This window comes from Euprymna scolopes, chromosome 14 (assembly GCF_053919585.1).
Source record: "Euprymna scolopes isolate OS-2025 chromosome 14, ASM5391958v1, whole genome shotgun sequence".
Taxonomy (NCBI): Eukaryota; Metazoa; Mollusca; class Cephalopoda; order Sepiida; family Sepiolidae; genus Euprymna; species Euprymna scolopes.
Genome location: NC_136495.1, coordinates 111,048,911 through 111,069,492, shown reverse-complemented (window position 1 = coordinate 111,069,492; position 20,582 = coordinate 111,048,911). Strand labels below are relative to the sequence as shown.

General features: G+C 36.9%; 3 protein-coding genes across 4 annotated transcripts in view; 2 read left to right on the top strand and 1 right to left on the bottom strand.

The window, feature by feature from the left end:
- Positions 1-717, bottom strand: part of LOC145293217 (ubiquitin carboxyl-terminal hydrolase 39-like) — a 57,641-nt gene extending 56,924 nt beyond the window's left edge. Inside the window, exon 1 of the mRNA XM_080139758.1 lies at positions 457-717. Coding sequence (XP_079995884.1) covers positions 457-616 — 160 coding nt within the window. The 5' untranslated portion in view covers positions 617-717. The remainder of the gene's footprint in view (positions 1-456) is intronic.
- Positions 718-755: 38 nt separating this feature from the next.
- Positions 756-20,582, top strand: part of LOC145293216 (nuclear factor NF-kappa-B p105 subunit-like) — a 204,977-nt gene continuing 185,150 nt past the window's right edge. The window contains exon 1 of one of the 2 annotated variants that reach the window (XM_080139755.1): positions 756-976. The gene's annotated coding sequence lies outside the window, so the exon portion shown is untranslated. The remainder of the gene's footprint in view (positions 977-20,582) is intronic. The other variant, XM_080139757.1, reaches the window with a different exon arrangement.
- On the top strand, positions 18,002-20,494 carry LOC145292791 (uncharacterized). The gene is made up of 4 exons (XM_080138830.1): positions 18,002-18,362; positions 18,539-19,184; positions 19,458-19,991; positions 20,152-20,494. Exons 1-4 carry the CDS (start codon positions 18,002-18,004, stop codon positions 20,492-20,494), a joined length of 1,884 nt encoding a protein of 627 aa, XP_079994956.1.

The following is a 20,582-nucleotide window of genomic DNA, read 5'->3' as shown; positions in this document are numbered from 1 at the left end:
TCTAAGAAAGAAGCTTTGTTCATGGAATCTATGTTTAGGTTTAGGCACAGATAAAGAGTGGGGGAAATTATTGATAGTGTTTACAGCTAGACGAGTGTTTCTTGTGAAAGTTTGGCGAGGGGGGACCATAGATTGAAGCTCAGTTGAACACTTTCCATGAAAATAACGATACATCAGAGACAAACTCGCAACATCTCTTCTTTACCATTTTATTTAAAAAAAAATGTTTTTACCACGCACATCTATTTATTATTGGAATGATTAAACACTACGAAGTTATACATACAAGTCGATCAGCTCAAAAAGTGGGATATGCATCTCAAATACATTATCATTTTATTCTAAACAAATCGTAAAGTACAAAGCGGATGATACGAGACAGCGACGCTTTTAACGAGGTTATAAATCAAAGAACATGATATATAAAATAAAAAAAACAATTTATATTCAACTTACTGAAGTTATTTGATCTTTTCTTCTTTTTCGGGCTGTCTTCTTTGTTAGATTTTTTTAAAGATTTGCTGCTCCGTTTTTTGGACATTTCATTTTCCGCCATGATTGCCAGAAGTGAATCTCTTAAATATTTACGACACTTCTTCGCCGTTAAGGAAAACATAAAAACATCACAAAAAACATATTTAATAGGTCTTATTTAAGAATGTACATATTTTACAGAACTGTTGCTAATTAAACGTGGCATATGATTACTTTGATATTTAAATTATTTCAGATATCAAATAATTTGGTTCTAGTTTACGGTAGGTGGGAAAACGCCGAAAACACGTGTTCGAAGTAAATAGACGATCACAAAATAAATGCTGTCAACATTTTAACGCGGATGTAATTATTGATTTTACCAGTATGCATCGTCTGATACGTGTCAATCAACATTTTAATTGAAATCTACATTCCTTGTTGACGTCCAGTGAAAATATGGATATAAAAAAGAGTAAACCACAAGTGCCTTTTTAAAAAGGTAAGGTTTACTTTTTTTTGGTAAAGTTAGTTACTGACACCCAAACAATTATAAGTACTTACGTCATTGACGACGAATTTCACTGAACACTTGCGACACTGGTGAACGATCTAGAGTTTTGCTGAACGACCTAAATACACAAAGCGATTTATATTTGTGCAGTTTACGTACTATGCTGAAATAATAATAACATTAAGCAAACGTTAAAGGTCGCTCCCAGGGGGAAATGCAAGATGCTGTTGTTTTGTTTAATATTAATAAATGAGGAAGAGGAACCATTTCGATTGAAAGTTCAGTTAGTATTACATATGTAAACTTGAGAAAAGCGAAATCACACGGCATCAGGTAAAAGTCGATCACTGTGTTATTTTTATTTCACTTAGATATTGAAAAATGTTATATTGTACGTACCCGTTATGGAATTAAGTTCTCTGAAGAAAAAAATTTGGTATTATTATACAAACACCGTGACAGCGAATTAACCCTAACCCTAACCCTAACGCTGTCACGGTGTTTGTATAATAATACCAAAAATTTCACTTAATTTGATGAAGTTGCTTTTTTTACAGAGGAAAAACAATTTATGCCATCGAGCAAAAAGTAGCAATGTTTCGACATATTAACACAATGGTACTTGTACAGTTTAATCAAGACATTAACAAAAAAAAAAAAAATGACAATATTGAAAAAATAGTTATATTGTACATACCCAATATGGAATGAGGTTTTTTGTTTACAGTAGAAAAACAATTTTTAATGACAGCGAGCTGAAGGTAGCCATGTTTGAATTTTTAGACCACGAGGAAGGGAGGAGCACCACGAGGAGACAACTCAGTTTAAAGCGCCGACACCCCCTCCCCATGTTAAAGAATAGCTTTTCTTCCTTCCTCGTGGTCTAAAAATCGAAACATGGCTACTTTTTGCTCGATGGCATAAATTGTTTTTCCTCTGTAAAAAAAGCAACTTCATCAAATTAAATGAATTTTTTTTTCCTCAGAGAACTTAATTCCATAACGGGTACGTACAATATAACATTTTTCAATATTTTAATTTTTTTTAATGTCTTGGTTAAACTGCACAAGTACCAACATAATTCAAGCGTGTTTTTCTCAATTTTACATGCGTAATACTAACTGGATTCAAAATCTAAATGATTAGGTATGGGCAAAAATGGAAAATAAAGATAGAGGGACCTAGTTTTGAAAGCCGATTTATCATAATTTTTTTGTAGGTTTCCGACTACTTTTTTAATTTTATTTGAAAGATTAAAGACTAAACTTAATTTCCTAAAGGAAAAAAATATTTGTACACGTGAAAAAAAAAAAAAAAAAAGTTATGAAAAATATTTTCACGGCGAGCTACTCAATTCAGCTAAATTTTGAAGTTAAATAAATTCATTGTAAAAATCCTTTAAAAGATAAATATTAGTTTTCTGGGTCTAAAAACCCACCTTGTTTGTACAAAACATAAATTAATTTGCCCAAAACCGAGTGATTCTGCCGTTCGCAAAACGCAACAAACTAAAGTTTTTCTAAACATGGAATTATACGGAGGCCCAAAATTTCAGCCAATCGAAAGACTGAAAATGAGGGAGGAAGGGGTGTGATAACCCCCCCCCCCCAGACGTGCATCCGTACATTCCTATTCTGAACGTTTGTATAAATTTTTCCATTTTTTAATTTAATTATTTTTCTGTGTTCCTGATTTTAAATTAACTTTTTTAAAAATTATTAGCCAATATGATATAAAAAATTATGTTACGCTGAAAGTTTCACATTCTTGCAAGCAAGGAAATTATTAAAATCTTGCATATAAAAATTATGCGAAACCTGTAATTTTTTTTTTTTAAAAGTGAAATATTTTTGCAATTATAATTTTTTTGTGTGAAAATGTTAAATAAACAATGCTTAATTCAATGGTAATATCGGTAGTTCGAGAAATTCATTTTTCTTTAAGTTATATCGAATTCATTAATACGGATTTTAGGGGCTTTTTTCGTAATGTTCCTGTAAAAATTACTTTATTTTATTTTTATTGTTACAAATTACGATGATTTATTTATATAAAAAAGGCAAAAATAAATTCTTGCATATTTTATTTACTACTGAAAACCATAACTTTAGTAAAGGTATTTTTTGTTTAAACAAAATAATACATTTCCATTAAGATTTAAATAAAAAATAATTAGTTCATTATATTCCGCGATCATTATTTGATAAGTACTGAAAGTTTCATTAAAATTGGTTAATTCCCTGATTTTTGGTGAATTTTTTTTTTTTTTTTTTTTTTTTTTAAATGAAGGGAGGGGTTTATACATTTTGAGCATCGGCATTCATTTTGCCCGTACCTAAATAACATTTAACAAAACTAACAACATAAACCTATTTTATTTCTTGTATAGAAATTTTTTTCTCACATTCTCCTCTGGCAGCAACATTTAACATTTGCCTAACGTTAGTATTTAATGAGCCATTCTTTATATGGGAGGGGTGGGCTTTCTTATTCAGCTTTTTTATGTTCATAATTGAAACTACTTACATAATACCTACGTCACACATGCAAATCTTTGGGTATTTAAGTACCATCACCCTTTAAATATTAAAAAAAAAAAAAAAAGATGGATCAATGGCGTCTTGGTAATTATTCATTGTTTAAAATAAAATATGCACCAAGTGCGCTTGAATGCCAAATCACAACGTAATATTAGGAAAATAAACAAATATTTTACTTGTTTGAAATTTATAACATAAATATATTTCAGAGGTATACGCCGTCTTTAGTGTGTTATTTTGTTTCTTTTTTTTTCCTTTTCTTCTTCCTTGCCATGTTGTAAAGTTTGAGAAAGAAGTCTGTTTGTAAGGAGCCGTGCATTGTATCTGGCGATTGTATTTTGAAATGTTTGAACTATGCGTAGGCAACGCGAGAATAACGTCAAGAATGAGAGTTCATATAGAAACGTTGTTTTAATTTGAATAAAATGAAATACGCATCAAGTGCGCTTAAAACCAAATCACAACGCAATATAAGGAAAATAAACAAATATTTTACTTGTTTGAAATTTATAACATAAATATATTTCAGAGGTATACGCCGTCTTTAGTGTGTTATTTTGTTTCTTTTTTTCCTTTTCTTCTTCCTTGCCATGTTGTAAAGTTTGAGAAAGAAGTCTGTTTGTAAGGAGCCGTGCATTGTATCTGGCGATTGTATTTTGAAATGTTTGAACTATGCGTAGGCAACGCGAGAATAACGTCAAGAATGAGAGTTCATATAGAAACGTTGTTTTAATTTGAATAAAATGAAATACGCATCTAGTGCGCTTAAAACCAAATCACAACGCAATATAAGGAAAATAAACAAATATTTTACTTATTTGAAATTTATCACAAATATATTTCGGAGGTATACTCCATCTTCAGTGTGTTGTTTTTTTTCTTTTTTTTCTTTCCTTGTCATGTTGTAAAGTCTGTTTGTAAGGAGCTGCACGTTGTATCTGGCGGTTGTATTTTGAAATATTTGAACTGTGCGTAGGCAATGTGAGAATAACGTCAAGAATGAGAGTTCATACAGTTCAAACATTTCAAAATACAACCGCCAGATACAATGCGCGGCTCCTTACAAACAGACTTCTTTCTCAAACTTTACAACATGGCAAGGAAGAAGAAAAGGAAAAAAAAAAGAAACAAAACAACACACTGAAGATCTGATTTTAAAATAGATTTTAGAAGGGTGTTAAGAAAAATTGCCTCCTGCGATGAATGGGTAAGGACTACAAATTCTGCTTCACAAGTAGAAAGAGCAATAATTTTTTGTTTTTTTAGTTTTCCACAAGATCATAGGTCCAGTCTTTGACAGTCTAAAATACTATCCTGTTATACTTTTTCTATCCTCAGAGTTAACCCAATCTGAATCCGAAAATCCTAAATTTAGAGGATATGTCGACTTTTTAAATATTAAAGATTGTTCCTTGTTTCTTTTTAGATAACAAAGGACTTGTTTTGCATGATTAAGGTCCTTAATTGTCGGTTTTGAAAAGTTTTGAGATAGCTTTGTTACAGTGTAACATATAGCAGGCTAATGGCGGTCATCAAATAAATTAGACTTCCAATCATTTCTCTGTATAATTGATTGTCTATTTTTTTTAGTTTCGGTCTCTATATTTTTATTTATATCCATCTCAACGGGAGTTGTACGCAGTTTGCAATCTTGCATTCCGAACTTGAGCAGAATTTTTTCATTGTACCATAATTAGTTCATTGTTATAGTTTCATTTTCACAGGTAAACTTTCTACTGAGGAACCATGACAATTGTCAAAGATCGGCCATTTAAAATGTTTTATTTAATTCATTTTTAACATCTTTTAAAGTGTTGTCACAATTTGAGGCGAGTAATATATCGCCAACCTCAAAAAACAAAATCAACAATTTACTAACTATATTTTTGGTATACATGCACACGTCTACAAGACATTGCTTGAATTCTTGTTCTATTAAATAATTATGCAGTGTTAAATTCCAATTCTGAGTGCTTTGTTTTAGTTTGTATAGCGATTTATTCAGTTTCCATACAAAATTTTTATTTTTCATTTTAAATTCCCCTGGAGGATAAATATAGATTTCACAGTCAATCGGAGCATTTAAATAAGCATTTTTTACATCCATTTGATGTATTTTTAAATTGTATTGAACAGCAAATTGTAATAAAATTCTCATTGTCGTTAAGTGTGTCATTGGTGAAAATGTGGCAGAAATTTGTGAAAAACCTTTTGCAACAAATCTTGCTTTAAAAGCTTCACTGCCAAAGGCTGTGTTTTTTTTTTTTTTTTTGAGAAAACCCAATGAGAAGAAATTATATTCTTAGCTTTTGATTTTGCCACTATTTTGTATGTGTTATTTTCAGATAAAGTTTTCAATTCGAATTTCATAGCTTTTTTCCAGTCTTGGTGGTTTTCAGAATTAGCCACCTCATTATAACTTTTTGGTGTGTAACAGTAATCCACTGTGTAGTTTTGTATCTTTTCAGTTTTTAAGAAGTCTGACCTTTTTCGCTCTCTTATTGGGTATCGACATGTCAGGTTAATATTTACGTCAGTAGTTTTATTACAATTGTCGTCAGTATTAGTAGTTTCCTGATGATCAATTAAGAGACTAGGTAATATTTTCACACGTTTTTCATCTACTGGTTCGTCATTTTTAAATGTATCATTGAATGTTACAGATCTAGCCTTTTTTATGGCATTTTGGTCTGGAAAGTAGATTAAATATGCTGGACTACTTTTATCATAACCTACAAATATACCTTTTTTACTTTTTAATATTTAGTTTACGGGTATTTTCTATAAATGCAAAGCAATTTCAACCAAATATATGGATTCGGTCCAATTTTGCGTTTATATCACAAAACGCTTCATACAGGGTTTTACTCAATCTTCTATTGAACGATCTATTTCTGATATATGCTGCTGCCATTAAAGTGTACGTCCAGGGCAATATCAGCTAAATATTTCTTAGTGACGAGGATAGTGCCGGATTTGTTTTGTTAGAAAATAAACTGTAATTAAACCTGAATAATCATCAACAAAGTTCAAAACATACCTTAGATTGTTTCTACCCATAGGACTGATCAGGTCTGCTAAGCTACAGTGCACAAGTGAGAGAATTTATGTGGCCTTTCTGTCTGGTGTTTTGCTTATATATTTTGTCATTTTCCCCTGTCCAGAAACATCACAATTTGGAAGATCGTCTGAAGATATTATTTTCATGTCTCCGACTACATTTGGTAATTTTTTAATATCAGCTGTATTGCAGTGTTCCCAGAATTTTATGCCAAGTTTCCAAGTCATGACAGGACGTTTTTGAGGGAACCATACTTTTTAAATAATACAGTCGATCATTTTCTTTAATGTCAAGTACAATTCCATTCTGGTGTATCAATTTTGACTTGTTTTGGCCAAACTTTATATTCGCGCCTTGTTTAATGGGGACCTGCACGAAAAATATGTCTTGCTTAAATGTAGGTATGATGAGCAGAGCATTTTTTAGAATACAGTTACAAATTTCACCTTTATTATTTTTTAATGATATTTTAGCATCGCCTCTTTTCAAGACGATATCATTTATTTGACTACCATCGGCAAGTTCAACAAAATGACTCTGTAGATTAAAGTTTGAATCAAAATTAATAAAATCAGATTCCCTGGTGATAACATGTGCTGTAGCGCCACAGTCTACAAGAAAATTTTTACCATTTGTCGTATTGTCAAAGTTGCATGTGAATAGAAATGTATGTTCTTCATGAAAGTTCTCAACGTTCTCCATAGAAGTTGTTTTGTGAAATGTTCATATTCATTTAATATTTTTTTTATTTGTTGCAATAGTTTTAACAACAGGTGTTGTTTTTTGTATCAGACCTATCATCAGGCCAAATAATGTTCCCCAGTGATGCTATTTTTTATTTTATTTTAATAACTGTTCGTTTATTTAGAGAGGAAGAGAATTCTGTAATATGAGAATATTCAGAGTTCAGCCAATGAGAATGGGTGGAATTTGAGAAAGGAGAATTTATTATTTTTGAATCGGGGAAATGAAAAGATTATGTTATGTCTATCAGTTTATGATCCAGTTACGAAGGGTGCAAACACAATATCTGTAGAATGTGTATATTTTTTCCTGATCTTGACTGGGGGGGGGAGGACTTAATATTTAGAGGGGGAAATAGGAACTACTTCCTCTAAAGATGGTGCAGTTGTGATGGTGTTGCTTCTAGGATGAAATGTAGAATTTTATCATAACAACTAAATGTGTCTAAAATGTCGTTCTAAAGTTACATAAGATAGTGGCTAATAGTCTAGACATAATTTGTATGTTGCATCTGTTGCAAACCTAGGATACTTTGGTCAAGAGGGGAATTTCTGCAATCAAAATATTATGTATGGAGATTAGTCGGAAATTGGAAAGGTTATGTTATGTCTATGTATTTAATAACCAGTTACACTGGTTGTAATCACAGTATTGTAGGAAAATGTAGAATTGGTACCGCTAACAACTGGTAGCGACGGTAGGATTAAATATTTAGAGAGTAAAATAGGAACTCCTTCCTCTGTAGATGGTGCAATAGTGATGGTGTAGCTCGTTGGATATAATGTCGCATTTTATTATAACGACTGAATATGTCTAAAATGGTGTTCAAAAGCTACGAGGGGTGTGCAATAAGTAATGCCTCTGACCCACTTCCAGTTGTCTGATCTGGCTGAAATTTTGCATGTGCAATGATTTATATCTCTACGGGTTATGTGGCAAATTACAGCTCTAAACTAGTTCCTGTTTTACAGGTGTTTGAACTGAGTCAGGTGTGAAATGGAGCCTGTTGAATGTCGAGCAGTGATCCGGTTTTTGTATTTGAAAGGACGCACACCACAGGAGACTTTTGATGAAATTAAAGAAACTTATAGTGATAATGCTCCATCATATGTAAAACATTGGCATCGTGAATTCAAACATGGCTGGAAGTCTGTGGAAACAGCTCCCAGACCTGGTCGCCCCCACCCTTCTGCCATTGATGAGGCATCTGTCCGTCAAGTCGAGGCTGCCATTTTAGAAGATCGGCGCATTACTATTCGCCAAATAGCCCAAGATGTCAAGATTAGTACAGGGTCTGTGGAAACTATCATTCATGACCATTTGCATATGCATAAGGTGTCTGCCAGATGGATTTCCAGGTTGCTCACACCATTCCAGAAGCGAGAACGCATTGAGTGCTCAAGGATGAATTTGATGTGCCAAGAAGATGAGTTAAGTTTTTCAAAAGACTGATTACACAGGATGAAACCTGGGTCCATCACTATGATCCAGAGACCAAAGCCCAGTCAATGCAGTGGAAGCACTTGGACACCACCTCCAAAGAAGGCAAGGGTGCAGCCCTCCGCTGGCAAGGTCATGCTCACAGTCTTCTAGGACCAGGACGGAGTAGTGATGACAGATTTCCTGGCAAAGGGTACCACAATTACAGGCGCCTATTATGCTTCACTTTTGAGGAAATTAAGGGAAGCTATCAAAATCAAGAGGTGGGGCAAGATCAGCAAAGGTACCCTCCTCCTGCAGGACAACGCTCCGGTCAACAACTTGCATGTTGCCAGCTCAGAAGCACGAGTGTGTGGTTATGAAATCCTTCCCCATCCTCCCTACTCTCCTGACCTTGCACCCTCTGACTTTCACCTCTTCCCAGCCATGAAGTTGTTTTTGAAAGGAAAGCGTTTCCCAGATGATGCAGCCTTGATTTCTGAAGTCACGTCATGGTTAGAGGACCAACCTGGGGTGTTCTACAAAAACGGTCTCCAGAGCTGCATCAAACGATGGGAGAAATGCATAACTCTGGGTGATTCCTAGGTAGAGGAAGACTAATAACTGTGGCAAGTTTTGTTGCTCTACTGCTATGGGAAGTGGGTCAGAGGCATTACTTATTGCATGCCCCTCATACATAAGATAGTAGCTAATAGGCTAGATATATTGAATTTTTATGTTGTATCTGTTGTTGCAAACAAACAGAAAACCAATAAGACCCAGCAAATATGAAAATAATGTCCATTGTATTTTAAATATAGAACTCACCCAAATGAGATAAGTTATTAAATACTAATAAATACTCAGAAAGTAATATTGTGCTACATAGTTCAATACAAATAATAGAATCACATTGTAAGAGACAAGCTTTAATTTACTCCTTCTGTCCAGCACCTCTTGGTAGACAGTGTTGTTCTTTTATTGCCTGCTTTCTCCCGAATGTTCCAGTTTTTTTTAATGCAATGTTTTGCTGACTTCTTTCTTTGGTGAACAACTGCTGCATGTCTTAATATCTAGGAATTTCTTTGGTTCAGAGGAAAATTTCTGCAGTTAAAATATTATATAGAAGATAATTGGTACCTGTTTAGTTTAATCAAAACATTAAAAAATGAAAATATTGAAAAAAAAAAGTATATTGTACGTACTCGTTATGGAATAAAGTTACAATACAAAATAAAAATCACGTAATTTGATCAAGTAGTTTTGTTTTTTTTTTAAGCGGAAAATCAAACTTTAACGAGATCGATCGTGCCATCTTGTTTATTTTGCGGATCAGGAAGGGAGCGCCAGGGGAGATAACTCCAATCACTACCTAAAGTTTGTCAAAATTTGATGGGATTATTTTTAAACATGGGCAGAAAAAATACCTTAATAAATATGTTAGTTTTTTTCACTTATTTTACAGTTTCTCTGTCCTTTTTTTAATCCCTCTTTCATTTTGTCCTTTGTTAATCACTTAATTGTTCAAAGGCATTCCGCCTCCTTGTTCATAAAATAAGCAAGATGGCCGCGACACAATCGATCTCATTAAGATTTGATTTTCCTCTGTGAAAAAACAAAAAAAACTACTTGATCAAATTAAGCGATTTATTTTTCTGGAGAACTTCATTCCATAACGGATACATACTATATAATTATTTTTCAATATTTTCATTTTTTTAAACTAAACAAATGCCATATAATTTACATAATTAAATAATTGTTTGTTTTTTTTTTGTTTTGTTTCGTTGTAAAACAACTGTTAAAACTAAATTAATTTTTTTAATAAAATATTTGCTTTATTATTTGATAATACAAGAAGTGTTTTTTGTTGTTGTTTAAAAGTATTTTTTTTTGTTTTGTTTTGTTTTGTGATAACACAAGAAGTGTTAAAACTAATGTAATTGTTTTAAATAAATATATAGTTTCGTTTTTCATGTCTTGACTCCATGACTCCGTTCCATTCTATAATCAACCATATCTACTTCAGATAGTTTGATTTTTTTTGTTTGTTTAAATAAAACAAGCAAAATAAAATTATTTAAACAATAAAAATTTAATAGAACTATATACTCTTTTTTTTTTTTTACGGAGGCTGTTTAAAAAAAACATTTGAAGAAATTCGAATGTTTATACCTTTAAGTCTAAACATAACATGCATATTTAGAATTACACTTATTTAAAAAAATAAATACAGAAAAATCTTTATGATGTATGTATTCGTCACGTGACAAAGATGCCATATTCCAAAAATTACATTGGTTTGACAAATAACTTTTCTAATTGGCTAGTAGACGAAAATGTTTAGTTGTCAAAGGTCAACTAAAGATAAATTTATTATTGTAGCTAAAAATTATTTACTAATCCAATTTTATTTTATTTTATAAAAAAAAGTAATGGATGACTTTATGTAAATTTTGGTGTATAGCCTTGTTTTTTTAACTTAACAGGTGCATAATTTTTGTGCAATTATATATTTTTTTAATATTGGAGTAAAACTGGATAATGGTAGAGGTTTCCAAATACTCTAATACGAGGGGCGTGCAATAAGTAACGCCCTTGACCCACTTCCCATAGTAGTAGAGCAATAAAACTTGGCACAGTTATTAGTCTTTCTCTACATAGGAACCATTGCACGCCCCTCATAGCTTTTTTTGTCTCAAACTGCTTACCTTTGGAATTCTGTTCCTGCTCCACATTTCTCTGCCTGCTGAACCAACATGTAGGAAGTTAAATGTAATGTAAACAATCATCTTGCTGCATAACCCTCTACTTAGTATTACCCTTCTCCCCTCCAAAAAAAAAATTTAAGAAATGAGGTAATAAAGTGGTTACAAGGTTGGCTAATAATAAAAAAAAAAGAAGTCTTCCCTCTGAATGTCAAAATAAAGAGTTTATTGAAAGACTAACCCGATAGTTTTAGACAATATCTGATTTCGTAGAAGGAGTGGCAAGTTGTAACCAGGCTATGACACACTCCTTTGAGGACCTAGTTTTGTTTTTCTATTATTGGAAATTTCATAGAATGAGAAATATATTTAACTAAAACGTGTTTTGATAAAGCTGATATTTTTCTGGATAGTGCAAAAAATTAGTTGTTTTGGACAGAAAAACCAATAAGACCCAGCAAATATGAAAATAATGTCTATTGTATCTTAAATATAGAACTCACCCAAATGAGATAAGTTATTAAATACTAATAAATACTCAGAAAGTAGTATTGTTACATAGTTCAATACAAATAATAGAATCACATTGTAAGAGACAAGTTTTAATTTACTCCTTCAGTTCAGCACCTCTTGGTAGACAGTGTTCTTCTTTTTTTTGCCTGCTTTCTCCTGAATGTTCCAGTTTTTTTTTTAATGCAATGTTTTGCTGACTTCTTTCTTTGGTGAACAACCACTGCATGTCTTAATTACTAGGAACTTCATGTTTTTTTTTTTTTTTACAAAGGAATCACCACTTATCTAGGCCCAGAGGCTACTCGAGGATAAGGGTTAAAGAGTGTACAGTGGTCAAAAGGACAATATCATAGTAATCGTTAGAAATGTAAATTTGGTAAATTGTATTACTTAAAGGAAAAGGCTCATCAAGAACTTGTTTACATTGGACTTGAAGACAGCCAAATTGTTGTCAGCTATTACACTATTACAACAATGATCATATATTAATATATGATAATAATATTATAATAATGATATTCGAAAATGAGTCTGCATTAAAGGGAGGTCACTTTTATATTCTTGTCCAGGGTTGTGAGATTGGCTTTTTAGAGCCAAATTTTGCGAATTGGCCATTTTTGGAGCAGTTTGGCCTTCAAAAATTGTATTTGGCCTCTTTCAAAGCGTGACGTACAGACTAACTAAGGAACAAGCAAGCAGAAAATTGTATAGATTATGTGAACTTTAGTGTGAATACTGACAGAGCATTTGCCCTTTTTAAAAGCAATTTGGCATTCAAAAATTGGGCCTGGCTTAAACCTAATTAGAGTTCCCAATGATGCTTGGTCAAACAGAGCTGAGATGGAAAAGATAACGAAATAATAATGTTTTATGTATGACAGGAAAAGAAACTGGAATCTTAGGAAGATCTCTATCATTCTAGTAATTATCGAAGCAACAGGACTCATGAAAAAAGAATTTCAAAACTTATCTGCCAAATATACTAAGTGAATTCTTAATTCACCTAGTATATTCGGCAGGTAGGTTTTGAAATTCTTTTTCAAAGCCAGAGAGATAACAATTACACTTAAAGGGACAGTTAGAATCTTTAAAAGATCTTTCAGTTGGAATGCCTTAGATAAAGGGTGAATGTCTGACCTCCGGTACACCCTCTTCAGCTAGAATAAAATGATGAGAAAATAACAAGGATGGGCTGCTGTGGGATCAGCTTGTCCTACTCTGTCGGGGAGGTGGTATGGTCATCTTCAATCCTAAGAGGTGCACCTTTCTAGGCTTTACCTTCCTTTCTTGAGTCTTTGAGAAGAAGTTAGTTTTCAGCTAATCTACTGGTGAATGCTAACAGATCTGCTCAGTCTATTTTTACAGAAGCAGAGTGCACTCCCCCTACTGATGCACTGGCTTTTTTTTTTTTTATTATTCTCCACTTTCTGGTCTTGTGCCATATCATTCTGCTGTGGGAAGAAAGTAAATACTGAGAGGAAATGCGGTGGGTGTGAACAGATGACAGAGATTCTGGCAATTGTGAGAAATAATTTTATTAGTGTTGGTCCGATGATGCCTGAACAAGAGTTCTAATTCTTTTTCAAAACTCCCCCCATCTTTTTAACGTAAACCTAAAAAACAAAAAGTCTCTGTGATGTACGAGATGCCTTTAATAAGTTTACAAATATTTTTGTATGGGCACTTTTATTTATCGTACACTCATGAAACTCTAGTCCCCTTGGAAGTAATCTCCTCCAGCTGCAATGCACTTGTTATACTGTTCCAACAATTTCTAGAAGGCCCCATGTATGTCCTCTTGTGTGAATGTGTCAATGACCCTCATCACAGCCTCTTTCATCTCCTCAATTGTTTCATAACGACAGCCTCTAAAGTTTTCCTTGAGCTTAGGGAATAACCATAAGCCACAGAGAGCAAGGTCTGAAATATAGGAAGGGTGAGAAACTGTCTTGATGCCTATCTTGGTCAAATAGTCTATGACAGGGATGGAGTTGTGGACTGCACCCTGGGAACAAGCTTTGTGCAAATCTTCTGTTTGCCATGAATAATTGTGTGTACAGTTCCCACATGACGGTCCTTATCCATGAACTTCTTTATTTGGCCAATCAACTCTGGTGTTCTGACTTCCTTACTCCTCCCACACCTCTCATCATCCCTCACAGATTCCCTGCTTTCCTTGAATCTCTTATGCCACTCAAAAATTGATGCTCAATTCATGCAAGATGGTCCAAAAGCAGTCTGAAGCATTCCATAAGTTCCTGCGGCATTTTTCAAAGTTTAAAACAGAATTTTATAGCAAATCGTTCTTCTAAAGTGTCTTCATGTCCAGATTGCATTTTTGAAATTCACCAGCTCTGACAATCAGGCTTTAGTAGGATGTATTCCAATTCCGGCTACCTGTTCATTTGAATCTGAAATCATAAAAATCTGTCAGTCATCCCATAAGATGTATAGCAATAACATACTGAATTTTCAAGAGTCTACGATAATTCTAAGTGCCTGTACAAAAAGTCTGGAAATTCATATGTACCTGTGATGAAACAAAAATATCATATTAAAAAAAAATAAATAAAAAATCACATTAATTAATCAAGCAGTTTTATTTTTATAAATAAACTTCATATTATTTGGATTACTGTTATGTTGGATGTTATTTTCACAATGTTTAAGTCAATGTTTCTTCAGGTGTATGTTGTTGAACTCGGAAATCTGTATGGAGTTTCAAACGGAACTCTTTATTTAATCCACGAGTCCTTGCATGGCACAGTGGATAGACTAATTATTGAAATTCAGTTGTAAAAGTTACATTTCTGGAGATTGAAGATTCAATCCTCAGTGAGGGTGACCCAAAAATACAATTGCAAATTAGTTCTATGCAGTCATGACTGATGGAACAAGAACATGTGACCTCGTGGATTAAATAAAAAGTCTGATTCAAAACTATGTGCAGATTCATGAGTTCAAGGTCAGAGGTTACATCAACCAAAACGTTGTGCAAATAACACTCAAGATGAGAACAGTAGTCCAACAGAATCCAAATAATGTAAATAATAAATCATCTAAAAAATTTAGAACTTTAAAAATATCAAATTTTATGAGTATTTGAAAAGTGACTGTCTTGCCTTCCATTTTGAAATAGATCTTTTAAAAAAACAAGTGCGATAACTCAACAATAATTCCAAACTTGTGAGATTTATGTTGTAATGCCTGCGAATTCCCAATAACCGCTTAAAAATGATTTTCTTTATAAAAATAAAACTACTTGTTCAATTTATGTGATTTTTGGAATATGATATTTTCGTTTTGTCATGGCTAGGTACATCAAACAGATTTTTCTTTCTGGACAAGAACCAGAGTTCTTCCTGAATTTTAGACCATTGTTGAGCCTTCATTGTGCCTCAAGGCATTTTTCCGTTTCTTTATGATTGACGGTATTGTTTGAAACAACAGTGAATGTTATTATTGATTGACTCTCGATTAGATAAAAATCAATTTCTTTTAGCAAATCAAAATGCAAGAACACATCCAAATTCTTCATGCGCTATAAAAAACCAAACACAAGCTTTCTCTTTTCTAACATGTCTTCCATACCTAATGCATATTGATACATCCTTGCTGAATGACCTCAAAGGACACAAAGATACACTTTTACCAGCTAGTAGTGATGGGACAATTCCAATATTTTTCACGATTCTGAATCTGATTCTTTATAAATCTTAATATTTAACTATAAAGTTGTTATTTTTTTACTCCAATTACCATAAAAACACATGTTCAATGCACATATATTTTCTCAACCATAAAAACACGCTTGTGGGGGTTGATTTATAGATTTTAGCTTTGTTGATAGTTCAGTTCAGTTCAGTTCAGTTCAGTTCAGTTCAGTCATATTGTAGTCAGCTGGAAAGCAGGTAAACGGAAGAGAGTTCCACAGGTACTCAGTTTCGAGGGAGATAGTTTGAAAATATGGAGACAGACAGACAGATCGATAGCTAGCCGTTTATATATTACATTATTACTACTAGCAGTGGAAGCAAAAACAATTTTTAAAAAAAGATAATTAAAGGAATCGTTTTTGGCATCAGAAATATGCGCATATTTTCCCGATTCCGATAACCCAAAAGTTCCGATTTTTCCGATTCCGATTAATCCTACGAACACTACAAACTAGTAAGCACAAAAACCAACATATATGCACAGTTAACTAAACATATATGCACAGTTAACTAAACATATGTCGCGGCTTGGCCGCTAACAACAACAACAACAACAACAACAGCACAACAGACGACCAGCCACTGACAGCCTCCGCCGAAATCAGCAGTAGCAAGTAAACAACAACAACAACAACAACAGCACAACAGACGACCAGCCACTGACAGCCTCCGCCAAAATCAGCAGTAGTAAGTAATATCAGAAGCCGTCACGTGATTCCAGAGCCCCGTTTTAGAAAAGAAATTTAAAAAAGACATCTTTTCTACAACAAAAACAAAACAACAAACTTTAATTTCCTGGAAAAACTTCGTGAAATACAAACAACGAACTCCTTCAGCATCGACTGTTTGTAAAGAACACATCCGAGAATTAATATTAACTGTTGTTTAGAAACAACTTCCGGCCCGCTCCCGATGACTAGCAGTCCCCTGAATATTACGGCGATATTTTTCACCGCTCGGAAGCTTGGTTTCGGCAAAGCTCTGCACTTGCTCACGGTTCCCTAACCGTTCGACGCTCGCGCAATTACTGTGACTCCAGTCTCTTCACTGTAGCAGTCCAGTCCAGTCCACCACCACTACCGTGGCTCCGGTCTCCACGCCGTAGAAGTCCACCACCACTACCGTGGCTCCGGTCTCCACGCCGTAGAAGTCCATCACCACTACCGTGGCTCCGGTCTCCACGCCGTAGAAGTCCACCTCATCACCACGACTCTGTTCTCCATGTCGTCCGTACCTCTAATACACTGACACCTTTCTCAGTGTCTGTCCGATCCGAGCGCCCGTCCGTACCTGATGAACACTGAACCCTCAGTGTTGCCAATTCGTTCGTCCGTACCTCTCATACACTGACACCTTTCTCAGTGACTGTCCGATCCGAGCGCCCATCCGTACCTGATGAATACTGAACCCTCAGTGTTGCCAATTCATCCGTCCGCACCTCTCATACACTGACACCTTTCTCAGTGACTGTCCGATCCGAGCGCCCGTCCGTACTTGATGAATACTGAACCCTCAGTGTTGCCAATTCGTCCGTCCATTCCTCTCATAACCTGAGGCCTACACATCAGTACGGTCCCAGTCGGACCCAAGTCGACCAATCACCCGCACCAGTTACCACGCCGACTTCTCCGACGTCATCCCAGCATTCCAGCTCACGGCGAACCGACAAGCATCCCCCTGACGGAATACACCGGCGACGGACCCCGGACCAACGTCGCCCAGTAAAAAAATTCGCATTTACCACCCTTTTGTTTGCCTAAATAAAAGGCGAAACTTCGTCTTTACACTAAACTACCCGCGTTTGTCATTCTTCTTTGTTCTGTTGTTTTCTTCCTTGTCCTTGTGTCTGATGTTTATTTAGTTGCACGGTCAGTTGGCTAACCACCTTCAGGCTTCACTGCAACAAGTGGTGACCCCGACATGATCTACAGACACAGGCTTGGAAAAACAGTCAGGCAGAGAAGATGGCAGAAAGCACAGAGCCGGAGATTAACCTTTCTGCCCCGCTGGTCCAGTTACCCCCTTACAACCCAGTGAACCCCAGGAGTTGGTTCATCCAGCTCGAGGCGATTTTTGCAGCCCGGAGGGTCGTTCGCCAGGACTCGAAGTACGCCTCAGTGGTGCAGGCACTACCTCCATCTATGGTAGAAGAAGTAGAGGACATCCTCCTCAACACACCAGAGCAACTCCCATATACCTGCCTAAAGGAAGCAATCCTCAAGCGAACCGGCCGTTCAGACGAGGATCTCATCAGAGACCTGTTTTCAAATGTGACTCTCGGGGATAGAACCCCATCACAGCTCCTGCGACTGATGAAGAGCCGACTCGGTAACAACAGCATGGCAGAGCCCATTCTCCGCGGTCTCTGGATGGATCGGGTTCCGCAAAACATTACCCAGGTCCTGGCCCTGGTACCCGTAGAGACGCCCCTGGAAATAGTGGCAGACTCGGCCGACAAAGTATACTCACAGGCCCACCAACGGATACATCATGTCGAGAGTGACCCCGGGCACCACTCACGACGATTGGAAGACGAACTGACTCAACTGCAAGCAGAGCTGAGAGAGCTCAAACTCTCCCTACGCCAGAGACAACGTAGCCCAACACCCCACACCCGGAACCGAAGCCGTACCCGCACCCCAAGCCGAGGACGAAGGAACCTCCCAGGCACATGTTGGTACCACCAATCCTTCGGCGACCGGGCCCCAAAATGCCAACCTCCCTGCAATTACAATAAGGCCCAGGGAAACGAATAAACCGACAGACAGCGACGACTACTCCTGTCGGGGCACATCCACACAGTCGTCTTTTCTATGTGTGGGACCGTAATAACGGTCTCAAATTCTTAGTGGACACCGGCGCCGCTATCAGTGTTATACCACCCACCAACAGACCCACCCTGAAACCCACCTCCTTTCAACTCCGAGCAGCAAATGGATCAACCATACAAACCTTCGGCAGCAAGGAACTCACCCTCAATCTCAACCTCAGGCGGGACTTCAAATGGTCATTTACATTAGCCGATGTGAAAACACCATTACTTGGTGCCGATTTCTTGGCCCACTACAACCTGTCCGTCCACATGAGGACAAGGACCCTGTCTGACGGCGTGACCTCGATAAAAATCATAGGAACCCCTTCAAGCCTCAACACGACGGGAATCAGCGTGGCAACACAACACGATCCACGGTACGCAGCCATCCTGCACCGGTACAAGGACCTAACTCAGCCCATTAAATCTACCGATGCAGGGGAACACCAGACACAACACCACATTAAGACGACCGGACAACCAGCATTTTCCCGACCCAGAAGACTACCTCCACACAAACTAGCTTACGCCAAGAAAGCATTTGAAGAGATGTTGGCGGACAACACCATCCGCCCATCGGACACCCCATATGCTTCACCACTACACTTGGTACCCAAACCGAACGGCGAGTTCCGTATATGCGTGGACTATCGGAAACTAAATTCATCCACGGTCCCCGACCGGTACCCCGTTCCTCACATCCATGACTTCACCGCCGGCCTACAGGGAGCTAGAATTTTTTCAAAAATAGACCTGACTAAGGCCTACTATCAGGTCCCAGTGGCCCCGGAGGACATCCCAAAGACAGCAGTGACAACTCCCTTTGGACTTTTTGAGTTTACCAAAATGCCCTTCGGATTACGCAACGCAGCCCAAACATTTTAGAGACTCATAGACGAAGTCTTGCGTGGACTACCTTACGTCTATGCTTACATTGACGACATCCTGGTGGCTAGCAGAGATGCTGACCTCCACGAGAAACATCTGGATGAAGTGTTCCGCCGCCTAGCACATTACGGCCTCCGGATCAACCCAGACAAATGTGAATTCGGAGCACACCACATTGACTTTTTAGGCCATCACACCGACGCTCATGGAATCACCCCTCTGCCAGAGAAAGTGAAAGCTATCCAGAATTTTCCGGTACCCACATCAATCAAGCAGCTGCGACGTTTCCTGGGGATGATAAATTTTTGCTGGAGATTCATCCCAGGATGCTCAAGTCTCCTCACCCCTCTGACGAATATCATACAGAGGAAAAACAAACCCATCTCTCTGGAAGGCGACCAGCTGAAGTCCTTCCACACAGCAAAAGCATCACTGGCTAACTTCACGAAATTAGCACACCTTGACCAGGACGTCCAAACGCGGATATTCCTCACGACAGACGCTTCAGACACTGGAGTCGGGGCCGTGGTAGAACAAGAGATCGATAATCAGCGAAGACCAATCGCATTCTTCTCAGCTAAATTATCGTCGGCCCAGTCGAGGTACAGCACCTTCTCAAAAGAACTCCTGGCAATATACCTTGCCATCAAACACTTCCGGCACCTATTGGAAGGGAAGACATTTCACGGTTCTTACAGATCACAAACCATTAACAACCTCCTTGTCAAACAACTCTGACAAGTATTCGACGCGCGAAATCAGGCATTTGGACTACATTTCGCAGTTCACGTCTGATATCCAATACGTGAAAGGAAGAGACAATGCTGTTGCCGACGCCCTGTCCCGCTCTGACATCAACTCTATAGCAGACGGCCCACTCAGCCAAGAGATGATAGCGATAGCTCAGGGATCCGACACAACCCTCCCTGAGGCCTTAGAAAACACATCTCTGCGACTAAAGGAATTTCCGGCACCGTTCAGCAGTAAGACCTTGTACTGCGACAAAGTTGAGCAATCCCAGGCCCTACGTACCACCGGCACTGAGGAAACAAATCTTCGACCACTTTCATGGATTATCACACCCCAGCAAACGGGCAACCGTTAAACTTATCGCTGACCGTTTCGTCTGGCCTAACATGAACTTCGATGTCCAGAACTGGGTAGCGACTTGCCTCGAGTGTCAGAAATGCAAG